Source organism: Eubalaena glacialis, chromosome 4 (assembly GCF_028564815.1).
Source record: "Eubalaena glacialis isolate mEubGla1 chromosome 4, mEubGla1.1.hap2.+ XY, whole genome shotgun sequence".
NCBI classification, from domain to species: Eukaryota; Metazoa; Chordata; class Mammalia; order Artiodactyla; family Balaenidae; genus Eubalaena; species Eubalaena glacialis.
The window spans coordinates 31,112,305-31,128,487 of NC_083719.1; the positions used below are offsets into that span (position 1 = coordinate 31,112,305).

The window sequence follows — 16,183 nt, forward strand, 5'->3', positions numbered from 1 at the left end:
AGTTTCTTTGGGAGTTGGGGAAAAAGAGTAAGAGTGGGAAGCTGTGTAGGGCATGTTATTTGAAAGATTAATAAACTGTGAAACAGAAAGATTAAGCCTCTTGGCCAGGGTCAAACTAAATGTAGTAAGCTGAAATTTTAGGTCAAGTTGGCTTGGCTCTAAGACCAGTATTCTTTCCACTAAATTTTCCCCTATTTTCAGCCCAGAAATTTATTTAAATTCTCTCTTTTAAAAAATAGTTTATTCCACTGTTTTATTGATTACAAAACATGTTTTGATCCTTTTGAGGGCTGTCTTTCCTCTTGCATTGATAGATACACACTAGAGCGATGGAAAGATATTGGGATCTAGCTAGCTGCTGGATGTAAACTCACTGACCTCTGTTACCACCATAGAATATTTCGATTATTTAGAATTACAGAAAGTGGTATATTTAAGACTTTGGGCTAGGCATCATATTTTTCTTTGAGAATTTGGCATACTTCCTTAGAGAGGAAAAACTAGAATTAGCATAGCCACAGAAGGCAGGACCAGGACTCACAAGTAGATGTTAGAAGGAGGGAGGCTTGGACCCAGTTTAAGAAAGGTGTTGCCAATTAGAGCCACCCAGACAAATGCACTGTTGTTGCTTGTGATGTAATGAGTTCTGTACTGCTGGAGGCTCTATGACCATCTGCTGAGAAGGGACAGTTTTACCAGTTGGAAGTTTGTACTGTATGATCTCAGAGAGGGCCTTTAAAACTCTAGGTTTTTGTGCTTGCATTTCCCATCACTCTGAATATTTGAGACTTGATGTTCTCCAAATCTAACATAAGGCACTCCTAAGAATAGGAAACCTATATAAAGGAGTTAATAATCTCAACTTCCCTAAAGAATAATGTTCTTTGCCTAGGATGATTATAAAAGGAATTAAAGGAGAAGTTGCAGTTTTAGATTTCCCACATTATGCCAGAAGTGTTTTTCAGTCAGGTTGACTTTGTTTTCAAAATGTGAGGGTATTTTTCATCACAGACTGTCCAAATATTGATGTTTTATGCAAATTTAAGATCTCCTCTGGCTATCCATTTTATTTCATTGGAATAAACTTTTGTAACTGGTTAAAGTGAAGTTAATAATTGAAGAGCACACTTGACATAAAATCTGTCGAAACGGAACTACCTGCTTGCTCTTGGGCTCATGCGCAAGTGTACGTGATATGATTGCTTTGGACTCTACACCTTTTAAGGTTCTTTATCCCACCTGACTGGTATATGATATGTACATATCTATATATATGTGTGTGTATTTATCTTTTAGAATATTGGTATTCATGATCTATTTTGCTCTATTAATAATAAAAAGTACATTTGATCAGTTAGTCAAATTATAAAATATTATGTATTTACCAGTTTTTGTCTTTTCCTAAAGAATCATAGAGCTGTAAGTGACTTTAGAAATCATCTAGTTCAATCCATTTATTTTACAGAAGATAAAATTGTGATCTGGAGAAGCTAAGTAATTTGTCCCCAGTCATACTGCTAGTTTTTGACTGAACTAAGTCCAGATTTCGTATCTCCTAGTCCTGGACCAGTGCTCTTTTTGCTATACCACATTACCTTACTGGTAATTCATGAAGTGATGGCTCTTCCTTCTGTTTAGATGTATATATGTATTTATTAGCATTAAAAATAAATAAAACATTTAAAACAAATAAAAAATTAATTTCACTGAGAGGCAAAATGTAAGTATAGGACTTTCTGGTAAACTGTTACCGCTGTAGTATCTTTCAAAAGCTTTATTTAGAGTTTAGGAGTTGATAAGTTGTTGAAATATAACTAAGTGGCATATTTTCCTTATTGAGATTAGTAGCAGAGTTCTGCTTTTCTGAGGAACAAAAAAAATATGTTCAGTCTACTCTCCATGTGTCCAAGAATGATCTTTTAAAGATAAGCAAACCTAGTCACACTACTACTCCTCTGTGTAAAATCCCTTAGCAACTCCTTTTACCTTCAGGATAAAATTTAAGCCCTTAACATGGCCTGCAAGGCGTGATCTGGGCCCTGCTTATGTCACCTCTCACCTGTCCTTTCCCTCTTAGACGTGATTAACTTCTTTTAGTTCTTTGAATCAACCAGCTCCTTTCCCTTCAGGCCTTCCAATATGCGTGTGTTGGTTTTCTATCGCTTAGTAACAGATTACTACCACAAATTTAGTGGCTTAAAAAACCACCAGTTTATCATTTCACAATTTCTGTAGGTAAGAAACCTGACATGGTATGGTTGGATTCTCTTCTTAGGGTTTTAGGGTTTCACCAGGCTACACTCAAAGTACACTTGACCCTTGAACACGTGGGGAGGTTTGGGGTTAGGGGCACCAACACACGCTCCTCCCACCACCCTGCGAGCAGTTGAAAATCCACATGTAACTTTACAGTCTGCCCTCCACATCCTTGGTTCCACATTTGTGGATTCAACCAACCATAGATCATGTAGTACTGTACTATGTATTTATTGAAAAAAAATCTGTGTATAAGTGGACCTATGCAGTTAAAACCCATGTTCAGATCCCTGTTTCTTTGATACATCTTTTAAGTCTATAGTGGCATGTCAAACGTTTCTCATTCTTAAAATCTCTCTTACTCTTCTGGCACGTCTTTATGGCTTCCTTCTCTGTCCTCAGCCAGGAGAAAACTCTGCTTTTCTTTTTTTTGGCTGCGTTGGGTCTTCGTTGCTGCGCGCGGGCTTTCTGTAGTTGCAGCGAGCAGGGGCTACTCTTCGTTGTGGTGCGCCGGCTTCTCCTTGAGGTGGCTTCTCTTGTTGCGGAGCACAGGCTCTAGGCACCTGGGCTCGGTAGTTGCGGCACAGGGGCCCTAGAGCACACGGGCTCAGTAGTTGTGGAACGGGGGCCCTGGAGCACGCGGGCTTCAGTAGTTGCGGAGTGTGGGCTCAGTAGCTGTGGCGTGCGGCCTCAGTAGCTGTGGCTCGCGAGCTCTAGAGCGCAGGCTCAGTAGTTGTGGCGCACGGGCTTAGTTGCTCCGCGGCATGTGGGATCTTCTCGGACCAGGGCTCGAACCCGTGTCCCCTGCATTGGCAGGCGGATTCTTAACCACTGAGCCGCCAGGGAAGTCCCGAAAACTCTGCTTTTAAGGACTCATGTGACTCTTCAGTCCCACCTGGGTAATCCAGGATATAATCTCCCTATTTTAAGGTCGGCTAACTAGTAACCTTAATTATGCCTGCAAAGTCCCTTTTGCTAAGTAGAGTAACATATTCATGGGCATAACACCAGGGATCGCAGAGGTCATGGGGTTCAAAATTCTGCTACCACAATGCAGTGAGTACCCTCTGACTGGAATAGCCGTTCTAGACCCTGCATCCTGCTCCTTCGTCTGCTAATTTTTACTTTATCCACTGCGTCCCTGATTTCTTTTTGCCCCTCTTTTTTTTCCTCTCTTCTCATGCTCTGATTAAGAACCTCTCTTTAGTGCTCTCAAATTACTCTATACTTCCCCACTGTACCACTTGTCACTTTGTATGCTTATCTGTGTCCTTTCAGGGGGACCGTCTATCACCTCTGAGGAGAGAAGCCATGTTTATCTCGGCACATTTGTGTTTCCCTGCTAACCCATGTATCTGCCATACAGTTGATTCCCAATATATAAAAAGAAAGATGAATCAATGAATTATTTATATCCATGAAAGGAGAAAGCATGATTACTGTCTTTAATATAAATTTCTAAGACTGTCACGTGGAGGAAGAGAGAAGACAATTTTATTATTTATTTATTTATTTTTTACCATTTAACCTTCTGAAAATTTATTTAAATTTAAATTGTGACAATGGGACACAAGAATCATTAGAACTAACCTAGGAATATAATGAAAAGAAATCTGAGTGTAACAGCTCCGCAGAAGGCCAAGGAAGCTCTGGTCCTTATTAAAACAGAAGGTCCGAGTTAAGTGATGTATTTGACAAGACAATTTTGACTCAATATATACAATTTTTTTTTTGAAGGCTTGCTTTTGTGAGGTAGTGTGTCATCATTACTGGAAACTTTTTGGTGAAAGCTCAGTGATGGAGTGTTGGGGATATTATTGGGAGGCTAATGTACGTGAGCTCTGTTTTGTGACTCATTCTTTGTTATGGTTGCTGCATACTGATGGAGATGGGTCATTTGTATTCCTATACCTGTGGCTGTCAGGAGAGACCTACATGCTGTCATCACTAGTAATGTCCCTGGCCATTCACTGTGTAATTATCCAGCCTGGTGGATCTGGGATAATTGATTCTCTAGTGTTTGGCCTGTTCTGGTTACTGAATCATAAATGGGTGGCAAGATTAGTGTAGTAGAGTTACTTTTATAAGTCATTAACTGTTCAGAAGTGACATTGCAAGTAAAAAGACTAATAACATACATCCGTAGAGAGGGGGTATAGGATAGTGTTTAAGAGTAGGCTTTTTGGTTCAAACTCCTAGCTCGACCACTTACTAGCTCTGTGACTTTGGACAAGGTACTTAAGTCTCTGTGCTTAGTTTCCTAATCTGTAAAATGACGATAATCTTCTAGAGTGAACGTGAGCACCATAGGCAAGTTAGTAAAAGAATTTAGTGCCTAGGAGGGTATGGTAAGCATTGTGTAATGGCTAGCTATCGTCATCATCATCAACAACATTATCCTACAGGCACACTAAAGATAGTTCAAGACTTACAACCATGTGCACAGTCTCTGGCATATACTAGGAATACAGTGATAGTTTTGAGTTAATAATATGTTCATTTGTAATTTTTATTTATATTTATTCAGATAACTATAGGAAATGGTCCCCAAAACTTTTTAAGTATAATGAGAAGAACTAAATGCGGTGCTAATCTTGTGTTGCTCAGAGCTTGCTAAGGTAGTCTGAAAAATATCTCCTACTAGAACTTAACCTTGTCTCTTCTTTTCGCTTATTAAAGCAAATGGATGTTTTTAAAAGCCCTTTGAAATCTTTTCCAAAATAAGAAAACTATCATCAGGTGAAATTAATATTTTTCATGTAGCTATATATCATTTTTTGGATGATAAAGTAAAATATTCTTGCCACAAAAATGTTCTCATCTGAATTCAGATGAGATGTTAACACTTTGCTTGTCTTTGCAAACAGGTTCATCCTAAATTCCACTATAAACAAGCTCATGACCCGGGCACAGATACTTCTTGCGTGACTTTTTCCTATGATGGTAATGTCCTTGCCTCTCGTGGAGGTAGGTTAGAAGCTTTCTTTTTGATATGTTTCTATATATAAAATGATCGTATGTAACTCTAACAAATGTCACACTAATATCCTAGTGCTTAGTAAAGCTAGCTGTGCTTTTGTTAATGTACCTTTGCCAGTCTAGTTTTTTTCATTAAAATGCATTTCCAACTTGGCAACATTATTTTATTAAAATTATCAAGTAAAATTTAGAAAATATGTACTTTTTTGCCTAAGTTTTCATTTTAGCTCCAAATTCCATCAGCGTTTGGAGCCTGCAAGGATGACCATTGCCTCTACCTTATGGACTTTTGTAGATGATATTCTATATTCTTTCTATATCATTTTATAGTTCTGGGTCTGGTATTTCAAACTCTTCTATTTTCTGACCATTGATTTTTTTTTGCAGTTCAAACACTAACTCAGTTCAGTTAAAAAAAATTTGTATACCTGGATGTTATTTTTTTAATAGCTATGTAATTCTATGTGGTCGCATTGTAAGTTTACCTATCCACACTCATATGGTTGAATAGAGATTGTTTCTAACTTTTTGCAAAATCTTTCTCACGTGAATAAGTAGTATGCTGATAGAAGGAAATAATAAAATAGTGAGGGGAGCTTATGAACAAAGCATTAGGGGGAAGTATGGGGCGTGACTGAGGATCTTCCAGTAGGCCCATTTGTGGGGAGAGAAAAGAATCAAGGTAAGTAGGTTGGAGCCATGTTACAGATAGCCTTAAATATCACATAAAGGATTTAGTCTTTATTCCACAGGCCAAATTAATCTAGCAGCGCTGAGTTTAGTCATTCATTCACTCACTTTACTGTATATTGAGCAACTGATCTGAGCTAAGCATTATGCTAGGTGCTTGGCATAAACTGTGGACATCATAGCAGGGTTCCTTTCCTGAAAGAATTTACAGCCTGATGTAGAGGGTATGGAAGTGAGGAGGACATAGAGTTGGCACAGCTCTCCCCTCAGTTTAACTGGTCCGTGCCCGTTTACCCTTGGGAACTCCATCCAGATTCTCTTTCTTCCAAGGAAGCCTTATATTGATATATTATACCCAAACTACCCTCACTTACATAATTTTTAAAAAATCAAAGCACATGCACATGTATTTTCTATTTACGGTATACATGGCAAAGATGGATATGTATAAAATATATGTTTTGGTTCATCAATTCTAACCTGTTCTTTGAGTCCTAAGATGACTCTTAATTAAGACTATGTACTATACTCTGTACTTACATCAGTGATTCTTACCCCAAGAATGTATCTGAATCCCCTGGGAAGGTTTTCAAAATGATAAATCCTCCACTAGGAAATTCTCACATTCACTCTCGCACCTCTAGAGTGGTATACCCCAATCTCCGAGGTAGAGTGGGGAAAGAAGAGGGGAATAACAGAGGAGTGTACTTTGAAAATTCTTCCTGGAGGATTCTGAAATAGCCCAGCCCCACCCAGTTGATTATTACTGCCTTAGAAGTATAGGATTAACTCCATTTCAGTCAAAGCCATTTTAGTGATAATTTTTACCTTCCCCTTCCGTCCTATACTAGCTGTTGGGTAACATGTCGTCAACAGAACACGTATACTGTATTCCACCATTCTCCTTCCTGGATGTATAGAATATACCAGATGGAAGTCTCTCTGTTCAGCAGAGTCCCCAGAGTGTTGTAAGGTCCTCCTGCTAGCTCCAGAACCTGCCAGGTTAACTAAACTGTTTAATACAGATTAATGTTTTCTTATTGTTTGAGGATTGTGAGGATGTGTAACCTTTTTTTAAAGACTAAAAGCAAAAAGGCGAGTCTTACAAAGTTCTTCCAGTATAAGCAGGTCTCCAATCCAGCCAGTTGTGGATTAGTGCACCTGCCAAAAGTTGGGTTTCAGAGTCAGGGTTGCTGGGGAGAGAATGGGGATTTTTATTGAACTCGCCACTCACCTCACTTGCATCTGGTACTGATTCCATATTGGACCCAGGGGGTTGAGGCAGGTCTCAGCTGCGGACACTGGGGAAAAAGAACAGCAAAGATATTACTTACATGAGTTTTGGCTTTCATTACGAACAGGAATTAGTTAGTAGCCCTATAGAAATACTTCAAAAGTGATTCTTTAAAGAATATTAATTATACTTTAGATGGCTTGGAAAAGCTATACTCCCCAGCAAGGTGAAGAATGATAGCCACAGATAGAGTTACACTGGAGGGAAAGGAATCACATTGGCTCACTCTCATTAATGTTAATGGGTAGTTTCACCCACACACTAGTGGGAAAAAGAATCTGTTGTGAACTGAACTATTTTCAGTCCTGGTGGTTGCTAAATTAATATCTTCTTAAGAAGTCAAGTTATGCTCAAATATACCACAGGGAAACTACCATCTGCTCTAAAGTCACTCTTTAAAGAAGATTCTCCAGGGTTCCTTCCAGCCTGCAGATGCTACATCAATCTGGAAAGTAATTTCTAGGAAGCTAGTTCATTATCATGTATCTTTCTACTGTTCTCACAACTACTGCTCTCAAGCTCCCTAGTTAAAAAGTAAAATGTGTTATGTGCATCCCCTTCCCTCCTTCCTTCCCTCCTGCCTCCTTCCTTTCTCTCTCTCTCCCTCCCTCCCCCGCCTCCCTCTCTCCCTTCCTTTTCTTATAGTTATACACTAAGTTTTGCAAACTCTAAAGTTGGGGCTGGTTCTTTTTTGCAAAATTTACTTTCTGCCTTTTTTTCCCCTTTCTCATTCCTCTATCAGGTGATGATACAGTAAAATTATGGGACATCCGACAGTTTAATAAGCCACTTTTTTCAGCCTCGGGTCTTCCCACCATGTTCCCAATGTAAGTAGCATATTTTTAATATTCCATAAGCACAAGAGAATGGAAAAGTAATTTTTTCATCTTCATGTTAATTTATAGTATGTGTCTTAGATTTTCTAGAAAAGGGACTTGAAGAGTGATTGAAATAGGTTTTTTGAAAGATGAATTTTTATTTTTCCTTTCATTTTGTACATTCTTCAGAATATAAAATTTTATTTTTGAAGTTGAAATGATGGCTGTTCATGTATTTGTGTGTGTGAATATATATATTGTATGCATACGTAGGTCTTGGGGTAGTAAAAACATTTTAAAGGGTTGAATTGTTCTTTTAATAGTGTATAAATGACAGAGTAGGCCTGTCTTTTATTTGTTTTCTTTTAAAATTTGAATCCTCATACCATTAAAGCAATTCTTCATAGTTACTGAATATTATATGTCATTTTCTCAATTTTTTCTTATCATCATTTCAATCAATAATTCGGTAACTGTCACTTATTCAAACTGTCTTGCTCTGGGTAGCTGAACACTGTTATCTGCATTCTACTAAGTTGATAACTGAAGCTTTAAAGATTTTTCTGCAAACAGCTGAGGTTGGGATTTGATCTCTAAGTCCTACAATTGGTGCCTAAGCAAAAATTTCTATTTTGGTAGAAATAAAATTTCTCATCTGTATTAAATAATGACCAAGAAGGAGAGTGTGAAGGTAATGGAAGCAGCAAATGGAGGAAGCTGTATAATATCAGAGCACTAACTCTGACACAGTCTATTGCCCATGGCATTTATCTGTTAAAACAAACAGATGGATAAACAAACATGAATTTATAGCCGATACGAATTTTTTGAGCCTTGTGCCTGCTGCAAGTAATGCTAACTAGATAGCGTCTTTGGCTCATGTCTTAGATTATTCACAGTCAGGTGGCCAGACCTCTCATCACAAGAGCTGTTGAATCACAGCCATCAATTAGGTTCCAGCGGTACAAGCTGCTCCTCATTTCATGGTGCTTGACTTGACAAAACTCAAATTGTTTGAGAGGTAGTGCTGATAAAAATAGTTCCCAAACTGATCAAAATAATCACTACTTAGACATTAGTCATATACTGTCTATTTGTGTATAGACAGGGTCAATGTCTATATTGAGGTTTTTCCACACGTTATTTACATTGAAAGATATTATAATGTATAGAAATTAGAGCACAGATTCTGGAGTCAGGCTGTCTTAAGTTCGAATCCCAGCTGTACCATTTACTTTTGTGACCTTGGACAAGGTTTATTTAACCTCTTCCTGCCTCAGTTTCCTAATCAGTAAAATGGGGATAATAGTATCTACTTCATAGGATTATTGTGAGTATTAAGTGAATTAATATAAGTGCTTGACTTACTATAAACCCTATGTAAGAGTTGTCTCTTATTACAGTGAGGTTGTTTATACTTTAACTCATTATCACTGCACTGTTGTGGCGTCGTAAGCCTATACTTATAAACTCTTTTTGTCTGTAGGACTGACTGCTGTTTCAGTCCAGATGATAAACTCATAGTCACCGGTACGTCTGTTCAAAGGGGATGTGGCAGCGGCAAACTTGTTTTCTTTGAGCGCAGGACTTTCCAAAGGGTGTATGAAATAGACATCACAGATGCGGTATGTGTGTTCTTTCCTCCCAGCCTTGAGAATGAAGTGAAGTTTGCCTCTTAGCCATTTTTGGTTTTGGTTTTGGTTTTGGTTTTGAAATAGAATGTAAGTTCTTGCCCTTACAGTACAGTGGTAGCTGCTTTTTTTCTCCAACACAGGAATTATTAGTACATTGCAGACTGGCTTATCTACACTTTTCCCTCCCCAACCCAATATTTCCTATAGGCCCACACTTTAGTCAGAATTTCAGCTGGGCCTGGGATGTTTACCCGCTCTGCCAACCAATTTGAGGAGAGAAGAAGCTGATCTTCATGTAGCATACAGAAAGGAGCTTCCCACAATGTGCATGTTTGTAAGGATTCAGGGATTATGGACAGAAGTGAAACGTTATGCCCTCAGGATGTGATGAAGTGTATCATTGTTTGAAAACTTTGACAGAATTCTCCTTGTTAGAGTTGTCATTAAGGTAAGACTCGGCTTCCACTGAGGTTAATATCTATTTAGTTATTAGAAGTTTAAAACATTTCAGATTTAACTTCCACATCCGAAAAACCCCCCTTTAGTTTTGTTTACATATTTATGTAAGCACTAAAACACCAGCATGCGTGCATTCATTCATTCATTCATTCATGTCTAGAGACTGGAGCTGTACGTAATACAATAATAGTGAAGATTCCCAGAGGAAAATCTGAGTTCCTTTAAAGTCTTTGAAAGTATGTATTATTATTTAGATGGTAAGGCAAATCATTGTTATTTTTCGAGTATGAAACAGGCCAATTAATGTCTGTGCAAATTTTCTTTGGCTCATAGTCAAATCCTTTAGTAATATCCTGTATCTTAAACAGTGCTCTTATGTAGGTTTCTCCGGTTGTTTCAGCTCTACGTAAACAGTTGAGACATATTATGTACTTAAATGATTCAGACAATTGAACAACTGTTTTTAAATCACCAGCAAAAAGCTTCTGTCTCTAATGTTTTAATATTACTGTGGAGTCTTAAGCTGTAGGCGCTAAATTTGAAACCATGGTATAGAGACAATGAACTAACAATGAGACTAATTCTAGATGAGTACTTAAGATTTATAGATTCTAATCTCATGACATAATTTGAAATGTGCCAACACTAATAATACTTTTTTTTGGGTGCATCCAGGAGCCAACTAAAACACTAGAATCAAAGAAAAACACTCTTGACTCTATCAACTTTAATCTCAAAAAATAAAATTATTATAATTGGTTGTTCCAGAAGTAAGCTGGTTTTGTTTTGTTTTGTTTTTAATGCCTCTCAACGACTATACATCTCAGTATTACTCATGGGGTTGTGTTTTTAAATTATAATTTAAATTGAAATGTAATTAAATTAAGGGATATAGAAGTATGATTGTACTTTTATTAAAGACATGTGGATGTCATAAGTGTACAGAACACACTGTTTGTTGTGTTGCTCTGAATTGCTTTTCTAACTAGATGTTTTTCTCCATGGCACTTACCACCATCTCATCTATTATATATTTGTTTTTGTCTGTCTGCTTCCACCAGGATGTACGCCCATGAGGGCAGAAACTTTGTCTGTTTTGTTCACTGCAATATCCCCAATGCTCAGAACAGTGCCTGGCACATAGAAGGTGCTTGTTTATTGAATGAGTGAATGGTATACTTGGGAAGTGCAAGTAATGCATACTGTAGAGCACAGGTGTGTCTTTGGAGAGTGAGGCAGGAGAGAAGTATCTAGAGATGACAGGGTATACTGACTTTGTATACCATAATAAAGTGACTTTATCTTATGGTTTTTTGTTTTTTGTTTTTTTTTTAAAGCAAAGGAATGACATATTCAGATCCAGGTCTTAGATGTTGATTTTTATTGAAGTGTGAAGGTTAGATTTACAAGACGTAGTATTTATTTGTATATGTATAATTTAGGAGACTGGGTCAGTGTTCCCTGCAATTAAAAGAAAAAAAGAAAGCAGGTTTTAGAAGAAAGACAGCGAGTCTGTTGTTGGTATGTTGAACTTGAAGTACCTTTAGGACCTCTGGGTGGAGATGTTCACTGGGCAGATGGGTAGATAACTTTGGTGCTTAGAAGAAAGAAGACACAGTTTTAGGAGGAGTATTTATAGTTCATAGTTGAAATGTTGGTTGCTGATTAGTTTGATCACGGAAAGGGCATGAAGGATAGAGAAGACGAGCCCTAGGAAACCAGAGCATTTAAGGGATGAGCAAGTGAAGAGATACAAAGAAAAGAGTGAGATCATTAAGGAAACAGAATTTATCATATATTGAATTATCTTAGAAAAGTCAGAAAACTGATTTTGAGACCCATTTTAATAGATGGATGAAGAGAGAACTTCAAATAGGGACAAAACCACACACCTTAAAGTGGCCTTTTAAATCATTGATTTAGGATTTGTTTGTCTTTTCTTGGTTGTTAACATCAGACAGCATTGTTTTCTGTTTATATTGTAGAACGGTATGCTAAAGGGACTTTAAACTGCCCCTTTGATCCCTATTTTCTCAAGTTTTAAGTCTTCTTGGAAGGTAGAAAAATAAACAAATTCATTCTTTGGGATGGATAAAGAGGGTGGACACTTTGCTAGAAGGGCCAAAAAACACCTCTTTTATTTAATTGTATTTTTGTCATTAAAAGCCATGATTGTCATTTCTTTTGGAAATACCACACTCTGCTATAATAAGGTACTTACTGTATTGAGTTTTAATTTAGCTAAAAGGCAGCATCTCATATTCTTAATATCAACATTTAGTTGTTTGCTTGTTTGACTAGGCACAGGCAGTGGTGCTGGTAGGTCTATCCTAAAGCCATTTACTTCAGTAAAGTATGATTGACTGCATTTTCCCACACCCTTTTCTAAAACTAAATAAATCCCTGGATAGTTATATTCTGGAATGCCAAGCTCAATATATATAGGGAGCCAAACATTGTTTTCAGTTAGGGAATGTTAATCTATACAATTAATTTCCTAATAACTAAAAACTGTCCTACAATCTTCACAATAAATAGCTTTTTAAAATATAACAATTATATTTTCCGTATTTAGTTTTGAAACAAACTTTAAAAATGGTTTTAATTACACTCTCTGCATTGTCATATGCTCTGAAAATTTTTCTTTCTCTATTCAGTTTAGAGACTCTCAACACTCTTCGCTAGGAGATGACAAATGTTTAACATTTACTATTTTTACTGTGTGATGTTTGTACACATTTTACAATTCTGCTGAAATTATTTTTAGGTGTTTCCTTTTCCTAGTCCAATTTTGTTTCCTCAAGTTTAAAAAAAAATGCATATCCTCATTTATCATCTACTTCGTTGTAATTTGAATAATGTGCTTAGCCTCTTTTCTAAGATAAATTCCAGAATATAATTTGATCTTGAATTTAAAAGCTCACCTTTGTCTTTGTGTAGATGGGACCCTAGAATGTTTATATATTGTGTAAAAAGCTTCCATTACTCTATTTTATGTGAAAAAGCATAGGAGAGAAGGAATGGACTAAATGTAATTTGGAGATGACCTATCATTTTTTTAAAAGGTAATTATGTTTAGAAGAAACATAGAAATTTTTGTCTTTTCAAAGTTCCAGTTATTTCAGGAAATGCTGTGAAATAACATTTAAAACTATTATTAGCTTAGTGATTTTTCATCAAACTATACTTTGTTGCAAAATGATTAATAGAATTTCCTTTTTTACTAATATAAATCAAGGGCCGTGGTTTATGCAATTGTACTAGTATATTACCATTTATACTCTTTAACCCAAGCATAGTGAAATGAAGTTGTTTTGACCTGGTATTAAGATGGTGGCCTCTTCACCTCAGTTGCTTTGGGCAATAATTTAAGAGAGAGCAGACATTCCCTTGTGTAGAGAGAAGAAAAAGGTGGAAAGGAAAACAGCCAGAAATTTCACACTTGGTCCCAACTTCTCTTCTAATTTGTTTGTTTGTTTACGTAGTTTGGTGAGGGATCTCTGTTTCTGTAAACACTGAATGAACAAAGTGAAGAGAAGAAAGAGAAAAACTAAACCTTTATTTTTAAAACATAGCTATAGCATTTAGCATGGCTACTGAACGGAAGGGAAGGGAAGGGAAATTTGCTTCGGCATTTTCAACTAGACTGCCTTAGGCATTTCAAAGTTGATTGAGAATCCTGGTGCCCATGTAAGAAAGGTAATAGTGAAGGTCCTTTAAGGAAGGAAAAAACTCCTTTGTGATCATCTAAAGAATATTTGATTATCTTTAGGAACGTTTTTTAACCGTTGAAGAGAATAGGTAGCAAAGAACAAGGATTATCTTAGAGTTTTGTTTCTTTCTACCACTACTTGTTCTCTGCAATATCCCTTTCCTGTGGGAGATGAAATCTGGATTATGCACACTTACTTACTTACTGCCTAGCTACCTACAGGCTGTATCTCTGCCCCTTATTATCATGGGTATTGGTTGAAAAATACATAATTATTGTTAAAATTCTGTTAATTAAGTAATAGTTTATATATTTACCAAAAGGTGGGGAAAGTTTCTTATTTCAGACCTACTTATCCGATTACAGAGATAGCCTACTGCATATATTGAGGAGAAGGTAAGGTCCATATTGTGTAAAAAAAAGAGATTTCTTTAAAAGAACAAAAATTTCCATAAAAATACCAACTGTCTGTCCTTCTTTATATAGTTAGGTGAAGTTCTGAAGAGAACTTGAGTTCACATTATTTTTCTAAACATCATATCTTATCACATTACCCATAGATTATACCCAGATATGACCTTTAAATTAATGAATTTTGATGTCTAAGAAAACTGCTGTATGTGTCAATATATAAAATGACATATAACATATAAAATGAAAGGATTAGCACTTCCATTTCACATAAAAAGTTTTTGTGTTCTTATTAGGAGAGAATATTGATATTTTAAATCCGAAGAGATTAAGTATAAATGGATATAATGGGGCCATGAAATAATAGACCCTTCATGAATCTAGCTATGTATCTTAATTAATAAGTGTAAGGGACATGCTGACTCTTCAGACTACAATCACCCCATGTTATTTGTACATGTGAATGAGAGCAGAAAGGTCATTCAAATTAATGGATATTCCAAGGAGTCCTCAGAATTGGCTTTGGAATGTGTCTTTGTTCTTATATTTGAATACAGATAACGACTAATATGGGAATTTACTTCAAACTTAATGAATTAATGAAGCTGTGCCTGTGAAAGCTTGTCTCTGAAGGAGCTGAAGAACTCAACTGTTCTTCCATTTTGTACTGGGAATAGACTAATGATCTGTCTTTACTGATATAAAGTCCCAGCTCAGTCCGAATCACACGTCTTTAAGCGTTTTCTAGAAATAAAGGAGTCAAGTGGTGTCTTTGCCCAGTCAGGATCACATAAGGAATAGTACACAGAGAGAACCTGAGCTATATGCAGTGCAAATGCCAACTGAAAATAAGCTTGAAAGAAAGACTATATTTGGCATTTATCTGCTTTCTAAAATAATAGTGAAACCTTCTTAATGTGAAGCACAAGGGGATGGAAAAAAATGGGCTTTGAGTTAACTAGCTTTCCATTATCTGACCTTTATTAAAGAGCAATCAGGCAGCTGGTTGGCTAGGGAATAGCAGTTGCTTTGAATTATGTATTATTTTGAATAAAGCAATATCATCTTAATGAAATTCACTTTCTTGGGAGGATTAAACAATGTAGATTCTAGATGGGTTCTGATTAGTATGTTTGTATTTAGTAAAATATGTCTGTTTTCCCACTGCCAAATGATAAGACGATATACTCAATATAGGTTTATTGAGCATTTGCTCATCGGCAACTAAAAGGGTATGTGAGCACTACGTGTTTCCTGGTCTTCTGAGATATATGAATATTTGATAGGGAACCTGGGAGTAAATAGATGATGATGGAGTTTTAGTGTAAATTTGCCAACACAGCGGTTACAAGGTTCTTTTTCTAGCACTACCTTTTCCCAGGGTCCTGAGCCTGGTTATTAGGACAATGTTTTACTGTCTAGAAGCACAACGGTCAGTGCTACTTTCTGTAAGAATATTTTCATTTTTAAGAAATTAATTTTTATTGGACTATAGTTGCTTTACAATGTTGTGTTAGCTTCTACTGCACAGCAAAATGAATCAGCCATAAATATACATATATCCCCTCCATTTTGGACACTACAGTGCATTAAGTAGACTTCCCTGTGCTATACAGTATGTTCCCATCAGTTGTCTATTTTATACATAGTATCAATAGTGTATATGTGTCAATCCCTATCTCCCAATTCCTCCCACCCCACCCCTTTCCCCCTTGGTATCCATACATTTGTTCTCAACGTCTGTGTCTCTGTGTCTGCTTGGCAATTAAGGTCATCTATACCATTTTTCTGGATTCCACATATATGCGTTAATATACGATATTTGTTTTTGTGACTTACTTCACTCTGTATAACACTCTCTAGGTCCATCCACGTCTCTACAAATGACCCAGTTTCGTTCCTTTTTGTGGCTGAGTAATATTCCGTTGTT

At 36.7% G+C, this 16,183-nt stretch overlaps 1 protein-coding gene across 2 annotated transcripts in view; it reads left to right on the forward strand.

Annotated features, from left to right (window-relative positions):
* The window catches only part of WDR70 (WD repeat domain 70), a 316,512-nt gene that overhangs the window by 249,089 nt on the left and 51,240 nt on the right, over nucleotides 1–16,183 (forward strand). For both annotated transcript variants that reach the window (XM_061187724.1, XM_061187725.1), the window contains exons 11-13: nucleotides 5,124–5,223; nucleotides 7,962–8,046; nucleotides 9,524–9,662. In XM_061187724.1, the coding sequence (XP_061043707.1) occupies nucleotides 5,124–5,223; nucleotides 7,962–8,046; nucleotides 9,524–9,662 (324 nt within the window). The remainder of the gene's footprint in view (nucleotides 1–5,123; nucleotides 5,224–7,961; nucleotides 8,047–9,523; nucleotides 9,663–16,183) is intronic.